This window comes from Ambystoma mexicanum, chromosome 9 (assembly GCF_040938575.1).
Source record: "Ambystoma mexicanum isolate Mex_15411 chromosome 9, UKY_AmexF1_1, whole genome shotgun sequence".
Lineage (NCBI taxonomy): Eukaryota > Metazoa > Chordata > Amphibia > Caudata > Ambystomatidae > Ambystoma > Ambystoma mexicanum.
This window is the reverse complement of record NC_090931.1, coordinates 265,237,014-265,258,012: the sequence shown is the minus strand read 5'-3', so window position 1 is coordinate 265,258,012 and position 20,999 is coordinate 265,237,014. Positions and strand designations below refer to the sequence as shown.

General features: G+C 43.0%; 1 protein-coding gene across 1 annotated transcript in view; it reads right to left on the bottom strand.

The window, feature by feature from the left end:
• The window catches only part of DHX33 (DEAH-box helicase 33), a 474,726-nt gene that overhangs the window by 311,820 nt on the left and 141,907 nt on the right, over window positions 1-20,999 (bottom strand). The window contains exon 4 of the mRNA XM_069614599.1: window positions 12,538-12,708. Coding sequence (XP_069470700.1) covers window positions 12,538-12,708 — 171 coding nt within the window. The remainder of the gene's footprint in view (window positions 1-12,537; window positions 12,709-20,999) is intronic.

Sequence of the window (20,999 nt, the reverse complement as noted above, 5' to 3'; positions counted from 1 at the left end):
TTAGTTACAAGGTCACTGTTGGACTTCTTTTCTACGCTGGTCGCACTTCTCAACGCACGCTTTTTTGAAACAAGACATTCCTTGTTACAGTGCAAGTGGCCTCCTGGCTTATCATTAACCTTTATGTAACCATCTGATGTTATGTTAGACAAAAGGAACAAGAGGGTCTCTGTGTATTTCTCAATTCTCAATTCCAAAGAAGACCAATTTGCCTTCATATGATGATTTTTGTAAAAGAGTCAAACTCTATATTTAAATTCAATGAGTTTTTGTAAGACCAGCGAACCGCATCGACTCCGTTACCTATCAGGTTAGTAAGGCCATTTGTGCCAACCTTAGCATACATTTGCAAAACCAGAAAGTCAGAGCAGGCATTCATTAGTAGAGGGTCAACAAATATATAATTCAGAGTCGAGAAACTTGACCCTCTATGCTAAGTGGGTGCTCTTTTACCCGTTTGGGGGTCGACACCATTAACCAAGTCTAGATTTTGCATAGTAAGCGCCCAATTCCATCCCGCTGTTGCCTTGATAACTCTAGGAAGATGATCAGCAGAGACTCTGCCAGAGTCATTATCTGGGAGAGCGCCAGGGCAATCAGCATTTAAGTCCACAGCCAGTAAAGTGGAGCCTCTCATTAACTTTTTCCATTGTGAAATAATTATTCCTAAATCCCTTAGGAAATCATCTAAGTTGGCAATACCTTTGTGCCAATAGATGTGGACAAGAAGTAAAGGGGCATACAATTCACCAAGATGCATCTCGACAGCCAGTATAGCAAACGGTGTATTTTCTTATCTATCAGCCACTGAACAGCAGTGATTAACCCACCTGAAGATCTACCTATTTCAGGAGAGATAGCTGCTTGATGCAGCAGTTCATAGCCATCGATTTGGGGGCAGATAGATAAACATGTTTCTTGGAAAAACAATATAGAATTAGCTCTCAAATGGGACCAAGCCTCTGTGTTCTCATTTAGATGGGAGAACCCTTGGGTGTTTCAACTGAGGAATTTGAGGGAGAGATTCTCAAAGCGGTCAACAATGTTTTCTATCCCATAGGGATGGGGGTGGGCGAGGGAGGGCAAGGAGACTCGTTTTGGGCTGGTCTATTGTTACTTATCAACACTAACCCCCTTGGCAAGAGTTCCTAAATTACTTAGGTCAGATCGATATCCGTGATCATCCATTTCATTTTGCACACATTCAGATTCTGAACAGTAAATCCCAAACTCTAGAACTGGTCTTTCAGCCAGGACCAAATCCATCACCAAAGTTGAGGAGAAATAAATAGCACATCTGTTTGCGAACGGTTGGAAAAATGATTTTTTTCAATATCGAAAGAAGATATAGATTTCAATATCGGAATTTCCGAAAATATTCTTACTACGTTGGATCTGTTCAGATGAACTTGCATATCTCCAGGGAGCGGACAAGACAGATCTTTTTAGTGACTTTTTTAGCTTATTGCAAAAGAGGAGTGCACTGGTTGTACATGAATGAGATTTTCAGACATAGTTGCCGTTATGCTATTATGTTGAGGTAGGGAGGTTTCAATGCAAGAAGCATGAGACGAAGCATGAATGGCATAGTTAACTTGATGATTGAATAATAAGTCTGTGCCTTTTGCACAGTGTACAACACTTCTATGTTACTCGCCTAATAGGCGTAATTAGAAGTAACGTTTGTTTGGTGCTCTTTGTTTGCGACTCGAATCGTAAAACCCGCAAACCTGCTGTGGTTGGATTCAGCAGCATTGTGTAGATCTTCGTAGAACGCTGATGGCTGAGTTTCAGATATTTCTGATTGAGGCCAATAGAGTTTGTCAAATAGATTCTGCATATCAACATCGGTATTGCAATGGCAAAGGCAAGCGCCTGTTCCAGAGCCGTTGGGCAGATTGGGATCACTAGATGTTCGATTTGATTCAATTTCACCTTCTGACACAGAGGCTTGAGAGGCCTCAGGCAGTAGTTTTAAAAGTGGACCTCAGCAATAGAAGAGGAAATTTCATTTTTATCAGACATTGCTTTTTTCCTCCTCTTTCTGGATGCCATTTCCTGACTGCGGACATGATGGATTGATTGAGTCTGTGGAACTTGCTCCGGCTCGCAAGTTAGTCTGAATGCTGACAGAGACTAAAGTAGCAGGCTCACACATGTGTGGCCTTTGGACTGTTTGATTGTGAAACGACCACTTGGGTTAGCTCAACTAAGGCCATCATCTGGCAGATTTTGTCGTGCTGTTTACTTGAAGGAGCAAATGTTACAGAGAATTGTCAGAAGTGTGCTAATTCCCTTCTACCTTAGAGACCACCAGCACTTTTGCTGGACTTAAGGACTTTTTAATTTTTAACCTTGAGAGTGAGACACTTTATCCCACTCTCTCATGTATTTTTCTGTGATTTGAACTCTGTTTATTTTTGGTTATGGAGTCTGACAAACAGCATGGGCATCATCTTTAAATTGTGGCACACAGCACCTTCAGTGCAATGACACAGGGAAGTCTTAAATACCTTCTCTTGGACAAACTACTGTTTCCAAGAGCAGTGAAGTGAAATTGACTTTACTTACATTTTGTGACATTCTAGACCCAGCACACACTATCTTACAATAGGGTTAATTTAGTTTATTTACTTCTACCACCCAAAGGTATCTGGGCGCTTTCACTTAGGTACATGGTATTTACAGAAAAATCATAAACAGGACCGCAAAAAGCAGGGGAAGAGGTACATTAAAGATCACCCTACAGGCAAGAGCAATGAGAAACATAGTGGACACAAATGTGCAGTCACAAATATTTACAGGCAGACGCTTAGTTTTATAGAAATACAATCACTAGACCTAAGTCACATTTAGGAAAGAGAGCAGCACAAACTAAGAGTGTGTACGCTCAGTGTCGGGGTTCAGTCATGCTGAGTGGCCAACGCAGGCTCTGCTCTAATGTCGGAAGGGAAGGAGTTCCAGCGTTTGGCCGCTAATAATGGGAAACTGGCTCATCCTGCTGTTTTTAGGTTGAATTTAGGCATGGCGAGTTGGTTGAGGTAGTTGTATTTGTATTTCTTTATTTATATAGCGCACCTGACCCGAGGGCACCTGGGCACATATCTTAGGTTACAAGGGAAGCAGTATTATACAGTTACAGATAAAAGCATACTATACATTTGTAAGGTCTATGCATCATATTTATAGACAAAAATCTTAGGATATTTACAAAAAACAGACTACGACAGTTGTAGTGAGAGAACAAATCTTGATGAAGGTTTTACAATAAGTGGTTGTACAAGTCTTGGGCCAGGAGCCAAGATTTGGTTTGTTCTTAAAAGCAGAGAAGGAAGGTTCCAATCTGAGAGAAGTAGGCAGAGTGTTTCACAATTTGGAAACAAGGACCGGAAAACAGACCCTGCCAGATTTTTGTAATTTAAATCTTGGAACTGACAGGCAATGGTATTGGGCTGCTCTTTGAGGGCAGGTGGAGGTGTGCAGAGAAAACTGGGCGGCCAAGTAGGGGGTGCCTTGTTGGTCAGACACTTATGAGTAAGGGCAAGAGTTTTAAGGGAAACTCTTTGGGGAACAGAGAGCCAATGCAAGTTACATCAAGTGTCTGATATGTGTTGGTTCCTCGGGATGTTCAGGGACGCCCAGGGACGCCCAAATGGCATTATTTTGGGTGACCTGTAGCTTGCAGAAGTTTTGTTCACTAGTCCCAAGGTAAAGGACATTGCAGTAGTCTAGCTTGGACATAATTAAAGTTCTAGCAAGAATGATGCAATTAGCTTTGGTAATGCAAGTTGGATCTGGTAGGTCTGTTGGTTTGATGTCTCGAGAATTTAACTGACAAGTAAGTGGGTGCTGTATTTGCTAGGCACTTATGGGTGATGACAAGCATCCCGAGTTTAATTCTGTCACGAATGGGTAATCAATGAGCTTCTCTTCTGAAAGATGAGATGTGACTGGAGCGAGGGATATTTAGGGCCAATATTACAGCATTGTTTTGCAGCAATTGGAGTTTAAGTTCCGCACGGAGGTCCCAAGTAGAAGAGTATTACAGTAGTCAAGCTTAGAGAGGATTAGTGCTCTCGCTAATGCAATACAGCTGGTGGTGGATAAGTAGGTCTTACAAGCATTGATGAGTTTTTTGGTGTAGGCTGTGGAGGAGGCTAATGAATTTTTAGCGTCAATGTGGAGTCGAGGTAGATACCCAGGGTTTTGACTTCCCTTAAGACTCCAATGACATTCCCATCAATGTTATCATAGCATTTATCTAATTTGTTTGGTCGATTTTGGGAACCGACGATCAGTAGTTCGGTTTTTTCATCGTTTAAACAAAGACTACGAGTAGCAATCCAGGCTTGGATCTCTAGATAAATGTCATTGATCAGTTTAGTGTCTTTAGTGTAGAATCCAGTGATTGTGATGAGAATCTGGGTGTCATCCGCAGTTGTGTATGTGACACCCAGATTATCGAGGCGGTCAAATAGGAGCTTTGTGAAAATATTGTGTAGCGTGGGTGATACACGATCCTTGTGGGACACCACAGTTAATGGGCACTGGAGGTGCTGAAGCCGTGGGTGAGAAAACCCTTGTGGTTCTATTGGAGAGGAAATATTAGATCCATCTGGCTGCATTCAGTGAGAAAGCAGCTGCTGAGCTTAGGTGTTGGGTCAGTATTTTATCATTTACCAAATCGAAGGCTGCTTATAGATCCAAGAGCAAGAGGATGGCTAACTTGCCTCTGTCTTTGAGTTCATCCATCTGAATCTTGAGATCGAGCAGCGCTGTCTCGGTGCCATGTCTGGGTCTAAATCCGGATTGCCGGAGGCCTAATAAGTTATTGTCTTCAAGGTGTTTTTGAATTTGTATATAGGCCTCACGGTACAGAATCTTTAAGAGAAAGGGTGCTGGAGGGGTTACTTAGTATCCCCTTTGTCTAGTTACTCACGTAACATTTTTACGTTACCCTTTCTACAATTAACGGCTGGTGGCAGTGTTTTACTATTCACTACCATGGTGTGTTTTTACTGCATTATCCTAGCAAATGCCTTTGTCCTGCCTAAGTTGAATTACTGCAATGCCTTATACTTGGGCGCAAATAAATATATCATTAACAAAATCCAAATTTTACAGAAAGTGCTTAGAACTGCCCCAAGTATACCTAAGAGAGAGCATATATCTGAATCAAGGAGACAAAATAAATGGCTACCCATCGACAAAATCTTGCTTAAAACGGCATCCCTTGTACACAAATGCCTTAACAATGCTGCTCCTCCGTACCTGGAAGAGAGAATAGTAAAAGAATCTATATGCCGCCCCACCAGAACAGCCAACTCCTGTTGTCTGGTGGTCCCCAGATTTAAACTAAAAAAAGCTGGAGGCCCTAGTTTCCCGGTAATGGCAGCTCGAACTTGGAACGCACTACCATATTCCCTGCGAGTCAACCAACCATTCCATAACTTCAGACGCAATATGATAAACTGGTTTAGATCAATTGACAAGTGAACTTCGGTGCTCGTCTGCGAACACCGACCACCGACTCTTATTTGGTGCAGTCATCATGATCTGTATATATGACTGCCTCAATTGGATCATGTATTGTAATATACAGTTGCTTATTGCCGCCAAAATGTACATAATGTATAACTGTACCCTACATACATCCCAATGTGTAAATCCGAAACTGTAAATATGTCTCTCATAACTTGAGAAGTTTCTGTAACCTCCTAAACTGAAAGTATACTTGAAAGTTGTTTCGCACAGATGCCTTCGGGCTTGGTGTGCCTTATAAATAAAACAAAAACAGGCTGCAGTAAGGCACCCATGGGTGCCCATTTTGTCAAAATGGCTGTGGTCATCTTTTTTCACCATTTCTTGCTGGAAAGGACCTTCTGGAGACTTACTCTGCGCACCAAACCAGGTTTGATCCCTTTATTCAATTTGTCTTTGGCAGGATTCACGAGTGAAGCCCGCCTCTGGCTCCAGAGTGTCTGGCAGGGGCAGGAAATGAGGGAGGTGCCCGAAACTCCCTTTGCTTAATCCCCTTGGTTACAGGAATGCACCCAAAGGTGAATGGCCGGATGGCTGTCCTTGGAGGACAGCCACCCTGCTGTGTGATATACAGGTAGGCTGCGAATGAATAGGAGAAACCTGCATAAAAAGGAGAGGCTTTTTGGCGTGGAAGGCAGAGTCGAACACTGGACGAAGGAATCCAAAGAAGAACTTGGAAGAGACGCCTGTTGCAACTCCTGGACCGTTGGTTTGCCCGGTGAAGCTCTGCTGCTGTGCTGAAGCTCAGAATTTGCCTCGACTAGAGAAGCCCTGCAAGGACGACGTCTCCCCTTGAGTTGGTGGGACCAATCAACTCCAAAGTGAACTTGTTTGGACATCCTCTCGCAGCTGGCTGTACTTTCACTGCTGCTGCTACTGGAACCAAAGTGCCAGGGAGAGGAACACCAAACGGAGTGCAACACTTAAGTGGGACCCAAGCTTGTGGAATATCCTCCGGGCTTTCAGGAAGCAGGATTGACCAAGCCTGAGCCACCTCAACAGAGTGCTGGAGCCCAGATGCCAGGAAAGTCCAGAGTGGTATCCGAGAGACCGCAGTGGTGGCATTTGCTGAGACGCGAGGAGCTGAAACCGCGAAGTGCCGCTGAATTGAAGTTTGCCCGTTGCTGCTGCTGACCGTCCCATTGCAGTGCAGGAGTCCCCAGAAGTCCTCCTTTTTGTCCCGACGACTGAGGCACAGGAACAACAGGATCTGCAGAGCTGCACAGGAACAGAACCCTGTTGGAACCATTTCTTCTAACCAAAGGCACTGTAAAGTGTAAGAGGACTTACCTCTGGTGGTCTAGCCTTACTTGTTCTCAGTTGAGACTTGTCTTGGTTAACCTTGCTGAGTTGCTTACAGCTTTGCCCCTCACAAGCCACTCGGCTTGTGGCCCTATATCGATTCTACTTTTTCTACAAAGACTTCTAAACAAAACATTGCGCAAGGCTTTGACTTACCTGCAAGAAGTGTTCAGCTCACCTAGACTCTTGTTCATTTAACATTGACTGGCCTGGCTTCCCTCTGACTTTGTGTTTTACCTTACCTCCAGGAAAAGGTTAATTTGTTTTGCATTGGGGGTTCAAAAGTACTTACCTGCTTCAGAATATTTGTGTAACCTTTGTTTTATTCTTAAACTATTTTCTTTGACACCAACTTCAGTATTGCTCTAAATGTACCAGTGATATATTAATGTCGACAGTGTCCTAGTAATTAAGGTCACCTCAGGGTGTAGGAATAATCTGGTTGCCATCCCAAATGGGTACTTGCTGATTTAGAGAAAATAAGTGTGTATTTAGGAGTGTATTTGTGTGTTACTGTTATATTACTCCCTTCTGAAGAAGGCGTATTCAACTGACTGTTAAATAAATAATAGTTTAATCAAGAAACCTTGAATATAAAGAGTTTATTTTAACACTTGTCACTGTAAACATCTATGTAAGAGCACTACTGCTCACATTGACCCCTTTTGAGATGAGCCTGGCTGCTCAGCCACACTACCAACCTGTGCAGTACAGACCTATACCAAAGGTTGGGTTCCTATTGCCAAGAGGCCAAGGTTGCTGTAGTGCACCCAAAGGGTACTGCACACAATCTTTCCGAAGATCGAACAAAGGGGTTATTTCTTCACACAGTTTCAATGTTTGCAGCAGTTGAGTCATTGTTAGGATGACGGGAAATCGCTTTCTGATTCTCAAAAAACGTTTTTCTGTAAGATAACTGTCATTTTGGAGACTTTTTTTCTTAATTAAAAGTTTTGAGATCGTACGCCTCCGTTTCCTTAGATGCATACTAAGAACCTTCAAATGTGTATTGAATTGGTTGTGTGCTTGAGTACTTATTTCCAAAGCAAGTTTTCCTTCAGCGGCTCTTTTTGTTGATGAGAGCGAGGTTGATTTCCTCACACTCGGGTTTTGGCATTGTGATTCAACCAAAACTACTGAGTCCAGAATTATTAAGTCTGGGCCCCTCGTCTTGCTTTTCTGGAAATCGAACAGGCGACAACAGAGGTAGCGGGCATAGCCCATCATCCATCAAATCCAACTTCTGGGAAATCGCATCCAAATGGTTGGAATGATCTTTCACTTCCTCTCATATGTTATAGTTTAACTCGACAAAGGAACTGAGCACCATGTTCAGTGCCGATACCATTGGTGAGGTCAGGTGAATTCGGTCATCAAGTTCCAGAAGTGTGTGATGAAGGCCTACTCTCATTACGAAAACTGTCGGATGCAACATGTACACCAACTGGATTTTCATTGTGTTCCTCCATCAAGTTGGTTGGTTAAGGCGGTAGGCAAATCGGGTGGTGAGCCATCTAAAGAATGTGGCAGAGAAAGGCTCGCCATCACTGGAAATGGCGCCAACACCGTCGGAACACAAGGTTGATCAAAGACCATGAGTTCAGTAAAGTTAATCATACTAAGATAGTTGACGTGAGAATGTTTCCTTTCCTCACAATTCCTCAATTTTTCAGATGATTTAATTTCAATGCTGAAAACAGATTTCTTAAAGAAGTGGGTGATAGGTATTTGTTCAATTTGACATTTTTTTTATGGTCCTTAGTGTGGTGAATCATTGGGTGCAATGGGCTTAAAGGTAAACTTGGTGGGCTCCGTGGAAACTGCAGAGGGGGAGCATCATTGCCTAAGTATGTTAGCAATTCTGCCACAATGGCATCTTCCTGTGAAGAGACACAGTTACAAATTACTTTAGGCTGGTTTTTAAAAGAAGGTTGCACCTTATTTATATTTGAGTTTGTTTTTTTTAAAAAGGGTTAAGATGTTCTCTCAGTGTGCTTCGTGCCCACTTGACTTCTCAGGCCTGACCGACCCATCAGTTTTACTATGATAGATGGCACAAAATACCAAAGGGATGCTTTACCTGAATGTGCAGGGCTCGCAGTTTACAGTCCTCAACCCTCTGTCCACAGACTGCACCACTTGTCATCCACTTCGCAGCCACTTCACTAGTTAAGGTGGGATTTAAAGGAATGGTTCGCCCAAAATTTTTTATTTCAAAAATAGATGGCCAATATAAAAAAAACGATTGGCATTTTTTTTTTCCAAGTCCCTATGTAAACTTTTGAGCAATTCAAGCTCAAAGATAGCACATGGGGGCATCCATTTTGCGAAATGGATGCCCGCCGCTGTGCTCGCTTTGGCTTTTGCGGCACTAATGAAGGAAAAGCCAGCCAGCTGTAGTAAACAAAAGCTACTACTTGGTGGCTTTTCCTTCATTGGTGCCGGGACTTTGAGGACGCGGACCGGAGACTACAGGCAGAAAAGCTGCAGCTGCATCTCGGTAAGTGCTATTTTTTTTTTTTTTTTTTAAATAAGCACTAGCTGCAGTTTATTTTCTAAGTTTTCCGGGCTGGAGGAGTACGGAAAACTTAGAAATAAAACCGCAGCTTTAAAAACGTTGCATTTATGTTTGCGGTAGCTTTTGAAGCGACCGCAAACATAAATACGTTATTGTGTTTGAAAACGCTGCGGTTTTTCTTTCTAAGTTTCTCAGGCTCCTCTGGCTCGGAGGAGCCTGAGAAACTCAGAAAGAAAAACCGTAGCGTTTTCAAAACACAACCGCGTTGTGTTTCTGCCTGCTGTGGCTATCACTTTGGGTCTCCGGTGCTCACCCAGGAGAGCACCGGAGACCCAAAGTGAAAGCCAAGGCAGGCAGAAACACAACACGGTTGTGTTTACATGCCGCAGTATTTCTGCCTACAGCCGATTTCCCATTTGGGAAATGCTAAATGCTGCAGTGTTTCTACCTAAATCTGCTTTCCCATTTGGGGCTCTCGGGCTCCCCACGGGGAGCCCTAAAGCCCCAAATGGGAAAGCAGATTTAGGCAGAAACACAGAGCGGTTGTGTCTGAAAACGCTGCAGTTTTTCTTTCTAAGTTTCTAGAGGAGCCTGAGAAACTTAGAAAAACCACAGCGTTTTCAAACACAATAACGTTGTATTTATGTTTGCGGTCGCTTCAAAAGCTACCGCAAACATAAATGCAACCTTTTTAAAGCTGCGGTTTTATTTCCAAGTTTTCTGGGCTCCTCCAGCCTGGAAAACTTAGAAAAAAAAAACACAGCTAGAGTTTATTTTTATAAAAGAAATAGCACTTACCGAGATGCAGCTGCAGCTTTTCTGCCTGTAGTCTCCGGTCCCAGTCCTCCGCGTACAGCACCAATGAAGGAAAAGCCACCCAGTGGTAGCTTTTGTTTACTACAGCTGGCTGGCTTTTCCTTCATTGGTGCTGCAAAAGCCAAAGCGAGCACAGCGGCAGGCATCCATTTCACAAAATGGATGCCCCCATGTGCTATCTTTGAGCTTGAATTGCTCAAAATTTTACATAGGGACTTCAAAAAATAAAAAATGCCAATCGTTTTTTTTTATATTGGCTATCATTTTTTAAATAAAATTTTTTGGGCAAAGCATTCCTTTAAGGCACAGCAAAAGTGGGCAGAGTCAGGTAGGATTAGCCAGAAATTCAAACCAAACTGGAGCAACAGAGTTGTGCAGCATTTCACCCGCAGACCGTACCACTTGCGTAGCTATAAGAACGTAGCTACAGTTACCCATTACTTCATGAAGCCGCAGCCCTATTTAATCTTATGTCCGGACCCGGTGGTGTGTGGATTCCGTCTATTATTACGCACCAATCAGTTGCCTTTGTTGGATATCTGTGGGCCCAGACTGAATATGCCCCCGGACAACAGGTGGTGTTGTATATGACAAGAGAAACTGCAAAGCTCGTGTTCTCAGAGTGTCCAAAACTAAACACTGAGTATGTGTATTCTGTGACACTTCCTACATAATTATGAGACAATTAAAACCCAGGACTTCTGGAACGTGCCTCAACACTGACTCGGTCTCCACGCATATTGCACTTTACCATCCATGGACGCACATTAAAAGGCACTTAAGTGATTGTTCAGTAAGTGGAAGCAATAGATCAGTCATAACGAATTACATGCTTCTCTTTTCCTACAATGGGTGGTTTCAACAGGTTTAGTTACTATTACAAGGAAACGTAATGTTCTGTATTGTGTTTTTTAAAGATTAATTCATTTTTACCAACAATGCTATTGAGATGAAGTGGTTTTATGTGTTTCCTGTGAGAGGCTCTTATTGAGCTAAAACACAGTGAATAAAATACAAAATAAAACCTTATCCAAAATGCATGTACACATGTAGAACATGTTTTGGGAAGTCCAGTTCAAACTTCAAACAATCTAGAAGCAAGAATTGCAGTGAAAAATCAAACAGATAAAAAAAATACAAAGCCAGTGGCAGATAAGGAGTTGCTCCCCGACTACTCAGTCAGATATATTCCTGCTTATTTAAAGTTAAAGATCATCGGCCTGTTCTCCTCCAGACATCAAAGTCATTACATAGGTTTGGAGGTGGACCGACTCTCCATTACCCTGTCCTGGCTTCTCATTTGGATTATCACAAATTATCAAATCTCATTATCAAATCTCATCCCAGGACTAACGGACACAAAATGCTGCTCAGGTCTATTTTTCCATAATGATCTTGAAGCAGTTGAAACAAAACGCTGCTTTGTTTCATTTATTGCAATATTAAACACACAACAGTAGGCTACTAATTGGACATAATGGTGCAATCACTTTCAACAAGTGCCATTCTTCTAGTGTTAAATTGTTTATCACTTTGCTTCTTTCGCATTATTTAAATAATGAAAATTAACAAACCAGGCTTAGGCCGCAGTTTCCCATTAATTATATTTTCAGTTGCTGGAGAAACACTTTTAAAATGAATATTTGCTTGTTAACTAAATGTTGTTTAAAGGCCGGCTGCATTTGCATCAGAGTATACATTAATCTTATTTTGCAAAATGAGCAACTTTGTCAAAGTAGGCCACGTGTGTAAACTCAGCAATAACATGGAATGAAAATAATTTGTTAACCATTTCTTCGATGTTCACTAGATTATTTCTTTAAAGTGTTTGACAGGACTGAACAAAGTAATGCGCACAAACCACTATTCTTATTCAGTTCTTGGGAGCTGGATTCACAGCCAGCTTCCAATCAGGTACTCTGGTGTCCATTCAATCAGGGACATGCAACACATTCAAATCTTCCCAGCTTCTTCCTGGGAAAACACTCCAGATGTTGGATCACCACTGAATCCCAAACACCTATTCAAACATCCAGCCAGATGTGTTTCATGGCTGCCCCAAGATCCCAACCTGGGGTTTACGAAGGTTTAACAGTCTGAAACGGCGCACACACTTGTTTCCATATTTAACAAACACAGCCTTGTTTTTGATTCTCAGATGAACTCTAAATTCAGGCTACCATTTGTCGGGCGCTGCAGTGATCAAGCCTTTGCTCCCTAAACACAAAATGGCTGCAAAAGCCCCCTGGTTATGTCCCAACAGAAAATGGTTTAAACTGAAAGGTTTTTATGCAAACGTGGCAGCTTCAGCTGCAGTACAAAATATGCAAACAGTTGAACCTGAGAAATGCAGTAAATACCTGATGGACTTGGAAAAGTGTGACAAGCGCAGCTTGGAGGTAATCACTCTGAGACTGTTTGGTGTAAAATATCTGGATGGGATGCTGCCGTCCTTCCAGGTAGAGAACCGGAGCTCTGTTGAAGTACTGCGAGAAGAGGTCCACATCCATGGTGGCAGACATGACGATCACCTGTAAGAAGATGGGCATCAGCTTAGACCTACATTTTCAAAAAGAAATTTTACAGCCACCAGTTATGGTAAAAGTAGCAAGAGACAGCAAAATCCCATTTACGTGGGTTTCAATGAATTTGACACTACATCACATCATCAAAACGGGAACAAATTTAACCCTTGAGCCATTTTGTTAAAATATTAATTGAAAATAATTACCACTGTAGGTTTACCTTTATCAAAATAATTAAAAATCACAACATGGGCCCCCTCAATTGCGTCCGCTCTTTTTGCTTGCTTCCCTGGTTTCTTGATTATTTCTGTGATCGGAAGAACTACTGAAGCCACCTGAAGCCACCTTTGACTACAACCCTTTTTGTGATGTGCTGCCCAGTACCGCGTTAGGCTAACCATGCCAGTGGTGCTTTTAAAGCATCCCATTTTGGTCCCAGGGTGACCGTCGCCCATTTTACCACACTAACAGGCGAATGCTTACATATAGTGTACTTTGGGGTGCCAATGCATTTTATGTCCTGCACTCAGCCATTTTAGGTTTGGCCAATGCTTTGCCTTAAAGGACCATGAGGGAGACATAACATCTGTTTTTCTGATGTGGGCTCATTTAGCACACATCACTGCACCCCCCCATCTATTTAAGCGGCTTTAGACTGGCTTACAGACCCTGGATATCCCCAATCAACATCTGTTGTGAATAGAACGGTGTGTTTGGTGTTTTTTTGGGGGCAGCAAAATTGAATGGTCTCCAAAACCTTAGTTTTCTGTTCGCAGATGCGATTGGCAGGCTGGCATATCCAGCCTCTATCTGAAGAGGATATCAAAGGGAGACTGCTCCCTATTCTTACTTTAATGCGACATCTTCTATATTGTAGAGACCAACCGCCTAGATACCGGTTGACATGACGATGTAGCTTGAGAAAAGAGTCGTTGGATCAGCTGGGAAGCATGGACGAGGATCAAAAAGCCTACTGCATGAAATGATACTGGAATATAGAGGAGAAACCTGTCCACAAACTATTTTTGTGTAACAAATTGCCCCACTGGATACATATCACAGAGGGTAGCTCTTTCCAGCATTTCTTAAGCCAATCATCACAGATAGGTTTGCAGCTTCCGAATCCCCCCACAGCCTCATTTTAGGAGCGCAAGGGAAGACTTTTGCAGGAATCCACCAGGGTGGTAAGACCCTCACTCTCGTTTCTCTGTGCTCAATCGTTTTTCAGGCCAGCTAGGGCCTTAAACACACCACCTGCAGCCCTTGCCTGACTCCCCTCCCTTCTTCCAAGGCCCTCCTTCCTCCTTTCCTCGCCTACCCCACCGATAGGCTGTTTTCTCTGCCAGCTGACTGGACACATTTTCAAGGAGCTCCCCAGGGCTGCCGGCTAAGAGCCAGAGTGAGGGCAGTTCCCTCTTTGGGCTGCTCCCTTCCCTGTGTGCCCCTGTTCGACAAGGGACACCCGATGACGACCATTCTGGCAGCTTGTTAGGCAAGATTGTATGCTGGGGTGCACTACAACAACCCTGACCTTCTGGCAATAGGAACCCAACCTTTGGTATAAGTCTGTACTACACAGGTTGGTAGTGTGGTCGGGTAGCCAGGCTCATCTCAAGAGGGGTCAATGTGAGCTGTAGGGAGTTGATTCACAGTGACAAGTATTCAAATAAACTCTTATACACAAGGTTTCTTGATTAAACAATTATTAATTTAACAGTCAGTTTGAATAAGCCTTCTTCAGAAGGGAGCAATATAAAGCAACACACAAATATATTTCAAAATACCCACTCTTAGTTTTCTAAATCAGAAAATACCCATTTGGGATGGCCCACAGATACTACCTACACCCTCAGGTGGCTTCAACAGTTAGCGTGCGGGGGACATTAATATATCACTGTTGCATTTAGAATTTTATTGAGAGGAATGCCAAAGAAAAGAGGATTCCGAATAAGACAAGTGTTCATACAATTATTCTTAATCAGGTAAGCACTTTCAAAGACCCCCCAGTGCAAAGTCAGTTAAGCATTTCCTAGAAGGAAGGCAGAAACACATAAGCAAAAGAGACAAGAGTCATTCAGGGAGCCAGGACAGCCAATGTTAAGTTAGTAAAAGTCAAGGTGTACTGAAGCACTTCTTGCAGTCAAGTAAAAGTCTTGCACAATGTTTTAGAAGTCTTTGTAGCATAAGATTAAAACAAAGTAGGGCCACAAGCTTATTAGGCTTGTGAGGTAAAGAAGCTGTTAGCAACTCTACAGGAGTAACCAAGACCAGTCTCCAACGTGGACAAGTGAGGTTACACAACAAGAGGCAAGTTCTCTTAGACTGTACAGTATATTTAGGTTGAAGAAAGGTGCAGCTGTTCCTGTGCAGCTCTGCAGATCCTGGTGTTCCTCGGCCTCAGTCGTGGGGACAAGAAGGAGGACTTCTGGGGACTCCTGCACTGCAATGGGATGGTCACCGACCACAACCGGAAATCTTCAAACAAGTGGCACTTCAGTGTTTCAGCTACTCGTGTCTACCGCAAATAGCACCACTGCGGTTCCTGGCTGTTGAGAGGGGCTTTCCTTGCATCTTGGATCCAGGACACTGTTGAGGTGGCTCAGGCTCCGTGAGTCCAGAGGATCTTCCTGGAGCTCTTGGCCAGCTTAAAAGCAACGCACACAATCTGGTGTTCCTCTCCCTGGCTATTTGGTTCCTGCAGCGACTGCAGTGGAAATTCAACTAGCTTCCAGAAGATGTCCGGGTGGCCAACTTTGGATTGATTGGTCCCACCAACTCAAGGGGAGACGTTGTCCTTGCAGGGCTTCTCTAGTCAAGACTAATTTGGAGCTTTAGCACAGCAGCAGGGCTTCACCGGGCAAATCAACAGTCCAGGAGTTGCAGCATGCGACTCATCCAAGTTCTTCTTCGGATTCCTTCGTCCAGTGGTCGACTCTGCCTTCCAAGCCAAAAAGCCTTGCCTTTTATGCAGGTTTCTCCCATTCATTCCAGCCTAGCTGTCAGTCACCTAGCAGGGTGGCTGTCCTTGCCGGACAGCCGGCAGGCCAATCACCTAAGAGTGCATTCCTGTCTCCTAGAAGTACCACCACCCATTCAAAGTGCATTACTGGAAGTCTTCCAGAAACAGGTGCTCAAAGATTTTGAAAAACTTAATTTAAAAAAAGCACTAAATGATGTGATATGTTATTTGTAACGCGCCTATACACAAGTGTTTCAATGGAATTTTACCATGAGAGAACAGGCATTGGATAAACTATGGAAGAATCCAAATCTTTTCATAAAACCGGCAGACAAGGGAGGTGCCCTAGTACTGATGAATACCACACAATACAAAATGGAGATTGAGAGACAACTGTCTGACGAGAACACCTACTTGGAAATCTTTGCAACAGAGAAAGTACAACAAATCATCCAGACTGTAGTGGAAGAAGCAGAGGCAGATGAACTGATCAGTCACCCCACTAAAAGCTTTCTAACCAATTTACATCCATCCATTCTGAGTGTTAGGGAGAGATATTCAAAATGTGCGAATTCCTGTTCTACCTTAGAGACCCCCAGCTCTTTTGCTGAACTTTGGGACTCTGTACTTTTTAATTCTGTTTGTTTTCTGTGGTTATTTCCTTTAGTTATGGAGTTTTAACCAACTCCATAAGCATCTTTTTTATTTGTGTTACACAGCACCCTCAGTGCAGTGACACAGGGATGTATTTTAGACCTCCCAAAGGTTTAAATACCTTCTCTGGGATGAACTACTGTTTCCCAGAGAATGTAAAGTGAAATGGACTTTACTAGTCTTTTCCAAATTCATAGACCCAGCACAAACCATCTTACAATGGAGTGCTGGAGGGGTTACATAGTATCCCGTGTCTAAACGCTCATGTAGCAGTCAAATGCTACCCTTTCCTATTGAAAAGGCTGGTGGCAGTGGTTTTACAACGAACTACCATGATTCTTCCCGACCGCGAACACTGGTAGCTAAAAATCACGGGAGCCATGTTTTTCAAGATGGCGCCTTAAGCCCCTTTCTTTAAACGGATCCCGGTCTTTTTTCGCCATTTTTTTTTGGAAAGGTCCTTCTAGTGTTTGTCCCTTTGTTTGTGTGCCTTTGGCAGGCTTCAGGACTGAAGTCCGCCCTTGGCCTGTGAGTGTCTGGGGTGGCCAGGAAGTGTGGCAGGTGCCCGAAACTCCCTGTGCTTCATCTCCTAGGAGACCCAAATGCACTCTGGCGTGATTGGCTGGCTGACTGACTGTCCGGCAAGGACAGCCACCCTGCTGGGTGAGCGACAGCCAGGCTGGAATCTAAGGGAGAAAACTGTTTAAAAGGCGAGTCTCCAGGACTGGAAGGCAGAGTCGACCACTGGAACGAAAGAACCAAAGATGATCTGGAAGAGGATGGCTGCTGCAACTCCTAGACCATTAGTTTGCCCAGTGAAGCCCTGCTGCAGGTCCGAATTGGCAAGTTCACCTCAACAGAGAGCCCCTTCAAGGACGACTTCTTCCTTTGAGTTGGTGGGACCAATGAACTTGTAAGCCACCTGGATACCATTCTCTGAGCTGCTTAGGATTCACCAGCGAGAGGGACACCAGTTTGTGTTCTTGAATCTGCAGCTACTGGAAATGAAGTGACTCCATTTTGTTTGCCTTCTTCAACGATGCTGTGCAACGCAGGAGTCCCCCGATGTCCTCCCTCTTGTCCCCACGACTGAGGCTCAGGAACTGCCAGGAACCACGACCTCGGAACGGGGGCGGGGGGTCCTATCCTCTGGTATCTCAATCTGTGCAATTATTTAATGCAGAAACAATTATACCTTTACATTGATCCAATGGGACAATACCATCTTGGTCTCATAGGTATGCGACCTCGAAATACACATGGAAGACTAATATTTCTACAGCTCTTTATTATAAAGCTGTTGGTTTTTTCTGGAGGTTAAAACATATTCTAGATAAATAAAACAGCTGGCAATGGGCCAGTTCACACACAACACATTAATGACATTGTGAAAGCTCACAGTGTATTGTGAGCATTTGGTTGACCATGGGTCTGTTTGCCCTAGACAGAAGTGGTCAAAACAGAAAATAAACACAAAGTTATGTGGTCGTGAACAGTGTCTGCAACAATAGACAACAAATATGCACTTTGAAAGTTAAACATCAGTAAATTTGCATTTTGTGTCATAGTTCTTTGAGTAACCCATTTTGGGTAGTATGTATGTTTTCAAATCTGAGTTTTGATCAAGTGGGAGGCTTCTAAGGAGGTTCTCCTATGCCCGGCAGAACGATGACCTTTGGGTAGGTCGACGTCTAGATCTGAGTTTAGGGATGTGATCGCAGACTGTGGCGTTGCCCAAAGTCGGGGCACGATGTCTGCCGACGATTCGGCTCGATGGAAGGGGAGCCTTCTTCTAGGGCCAAAAATCAGGTCTTTCTTTATGAGGGACATACACAAGTATAGTGTATTAGGGGGACACACGTGTGGTCAAGGAAGGGTAAGAGACAGGTGTATGCAATTAAAAAGAAGCATAGGGAAATGCCAAGTTCCAGAGTCCAAACGACTGACCTTGCTGGGTGCTCCAGAAGGGAGTGACAGACCCTTCTGAAGAATGAAGAGCAGCATTTTAGTAGGGCATCGTGCTCCCTCTAGGGTGCATGAGCTGGGGTCCTCATGAGGGTACTGGAGCTCACTTCTCTGCTGATAGGTATCCCCTGTGAATAAGCTACGGGGCTTAAGCAATGTTGTCCCACGTGTAGACAAGAAAGAGAGAAAGATAGGCTGGAGAGAAGGGTTACCTGGGGGGCGCTAAGTCGGTGTCTCTGGTTATGTGGCTGGCTTGACAGGAAGGAGGATGCCTGTGTCAGAAGTGTCAGGAACCACGACTTCAGCAACATTTGTTTTCTTCACAAAAAGGTACTGTGCCAATCCGATTGAGACAACGCCATTCTCGCATAGAAAGTTTGTGAAACTTTCCCAACTTGCAGGCCTAATCAGCTTGTGACCCCACAAATGATTCTTTTTCACCTAAACTACTTCTGAGAAATTTTGCAAAGACTTTACCGTTTGATACCAGAACTGCTCTTTCCTATCCAGAACACTAGCTCATTGACTTTGGCCTGGCCTATTGACATGAATTTAACTATTCTGATGAACTGAAACTATTTGCACTGCCTAGAAAGTATATATAATCTATTCTACTGACTTTTGTCCATTTTGCTAAGTAACTGAACTGCCATTTGGCTCCTTTTTCAGGGGAGCTCAAACTGTCTCAAAGAGTTTTGTATTGAAGTGTATTGGTCTATAATATTAAGTTCCTTCTTCTAGTGAAATGTTTTATAAATGATTGTGTGAATAAATTAATAAGTGTTTTACCAAGAAACCTTGAGTAGAAGTGTCTACTTGAACCACTGTGATTGAAAGTCCTTTGTTTAACTACTTGTACTGCTCACATTCACTCTTGAGATAGACCTGGCTGCTCAGCTCGCTACCAACAAACTGTGTGGTACAGGCTTATAACAAAGGTTGGTCTTGCTTACACTTTTAGTCCTAATTGTGTGGTGGTGGTCCCAGAGCAATTCTGCCTAACGCCGACAATATACATTACCAAAAGGTACACAAGAACCTGATGAATTCACCTGGCAGACCGATTATTGCGGCCAATAATAGTCTGCTAGAACCATTGGCACAATATATAGATCGAGCAATCCAACCATTAATCCATCATTTCAAAACATACAAAGATACAAATGATTTCTTGAACAAATTAAAGAACATAGAAATTGATGAAGAAAACGACATTCTATTCACCATGGATATGTTGAGTTTGTACACCAACATTACCCACGAAGGGGGACTTGAAGCTATGGAGTGGCTATTACTATCTTCAACAACAAATTGCAAAGCGGATGAGGTATTTATCCTTGATAGTACTGCAGAATAACTTCTTTATGTTTGCAGATAGGTACTTCATTCAGACATCTGGAACTTCCATGGGGGCTGCTATAGCCCATATCTATACAAACACATACATGGCATATCTTGAGGAGAAAAACATTTTTTGAGATACAAAATGGACCAAACATCTCAAATTCCTGGTTAGGTTCATCGACGATCTGTTTGGGATCTGAATGGTTCCCAAGAAGACTTTCAGAATTTGTTCATCACCTAAACACAATGGCCCCCGGATTCAACTCATCTAAAACCAGCAAAGAAAATCTATAGGATTTATGGATGTAGAAGTATACAAGAAGTCTGGCAAATTAGAAACTACGGCATTTACTAAAAGTACAGACAGACTACTTCATGCTAGGAGTTTCCATCCCAAGAAAACAATAGAGTATACCGTTTTGCCAATTTCTACGCTATAGGCGTATTATTTCAGAACAAGAGGAATACATCCAGAAAACTGGAGAATTAAAAAAGAAAATCGAAAAAAAGAGGATAACAAGCTAATATCAATGCAGGAGCTGAAAAAGCAGGGCACATCAGGAGATGTGATGCACTGGAGCCTAAAACTCATGAACTAGGAGAGAAATTGGTATATGTGATAACATATTCCCAGCAAAGTCCAAAGATAAATAAAATGATCAAGAAAAATTGGAACACCTTAACATTGGATCTAATGATGGGGAGACGATTCCCAGAACCACCACTATTTGCATACAATAAAAGCAAATCGATAAGGGAGCATCTTATTAAAGCAGACTTCTCCGCCAAGAAGACAAAAAGACAAAAGAAAAAACACAAAGGAACCACACCTTGCTACAACTGCAATAATTGTAATACCTCAAAGGGAATAGTATCAATCACCCACACAAAGGATACAAGATCAACCTCCATCATACTTCAACTTGTGATTCCAGAAATGTAATTTAATGGTTAAGATGTCCTTGTGGTCTGTATTACATGGGTCTGACCACCAGGAAAGGAAAAACCAGGTGGTCAGAACCCAGACCGCCTCTTGTGTTATATGAACAGAAGCAGTAGTGGCATACATAGCCCTAAAGTACTCAATCCATGCCAATTCGGAAACATTATGACCCTGGATTAGCGTTTGTGGAGTGCTAATAGCTTCATTGAGAGTTGTCTAAATTTGTGCAGTGTTTTGATTACACATTAGATTGAGCATGTGCTCCCCATCCTTTTGCCATAATGTTGCGCGATGTTGCCGCAACCAATTTCTATAGTGCGTTTTTATTTTAACCAAGGCTGCTGTTCTGAGTTCAGCTGGCAATTGAACAGCTTTCCGTTTCAGTGCACGATATTTGTTTTTTTAATTTTGGACCTGTGCATCAAATGAATG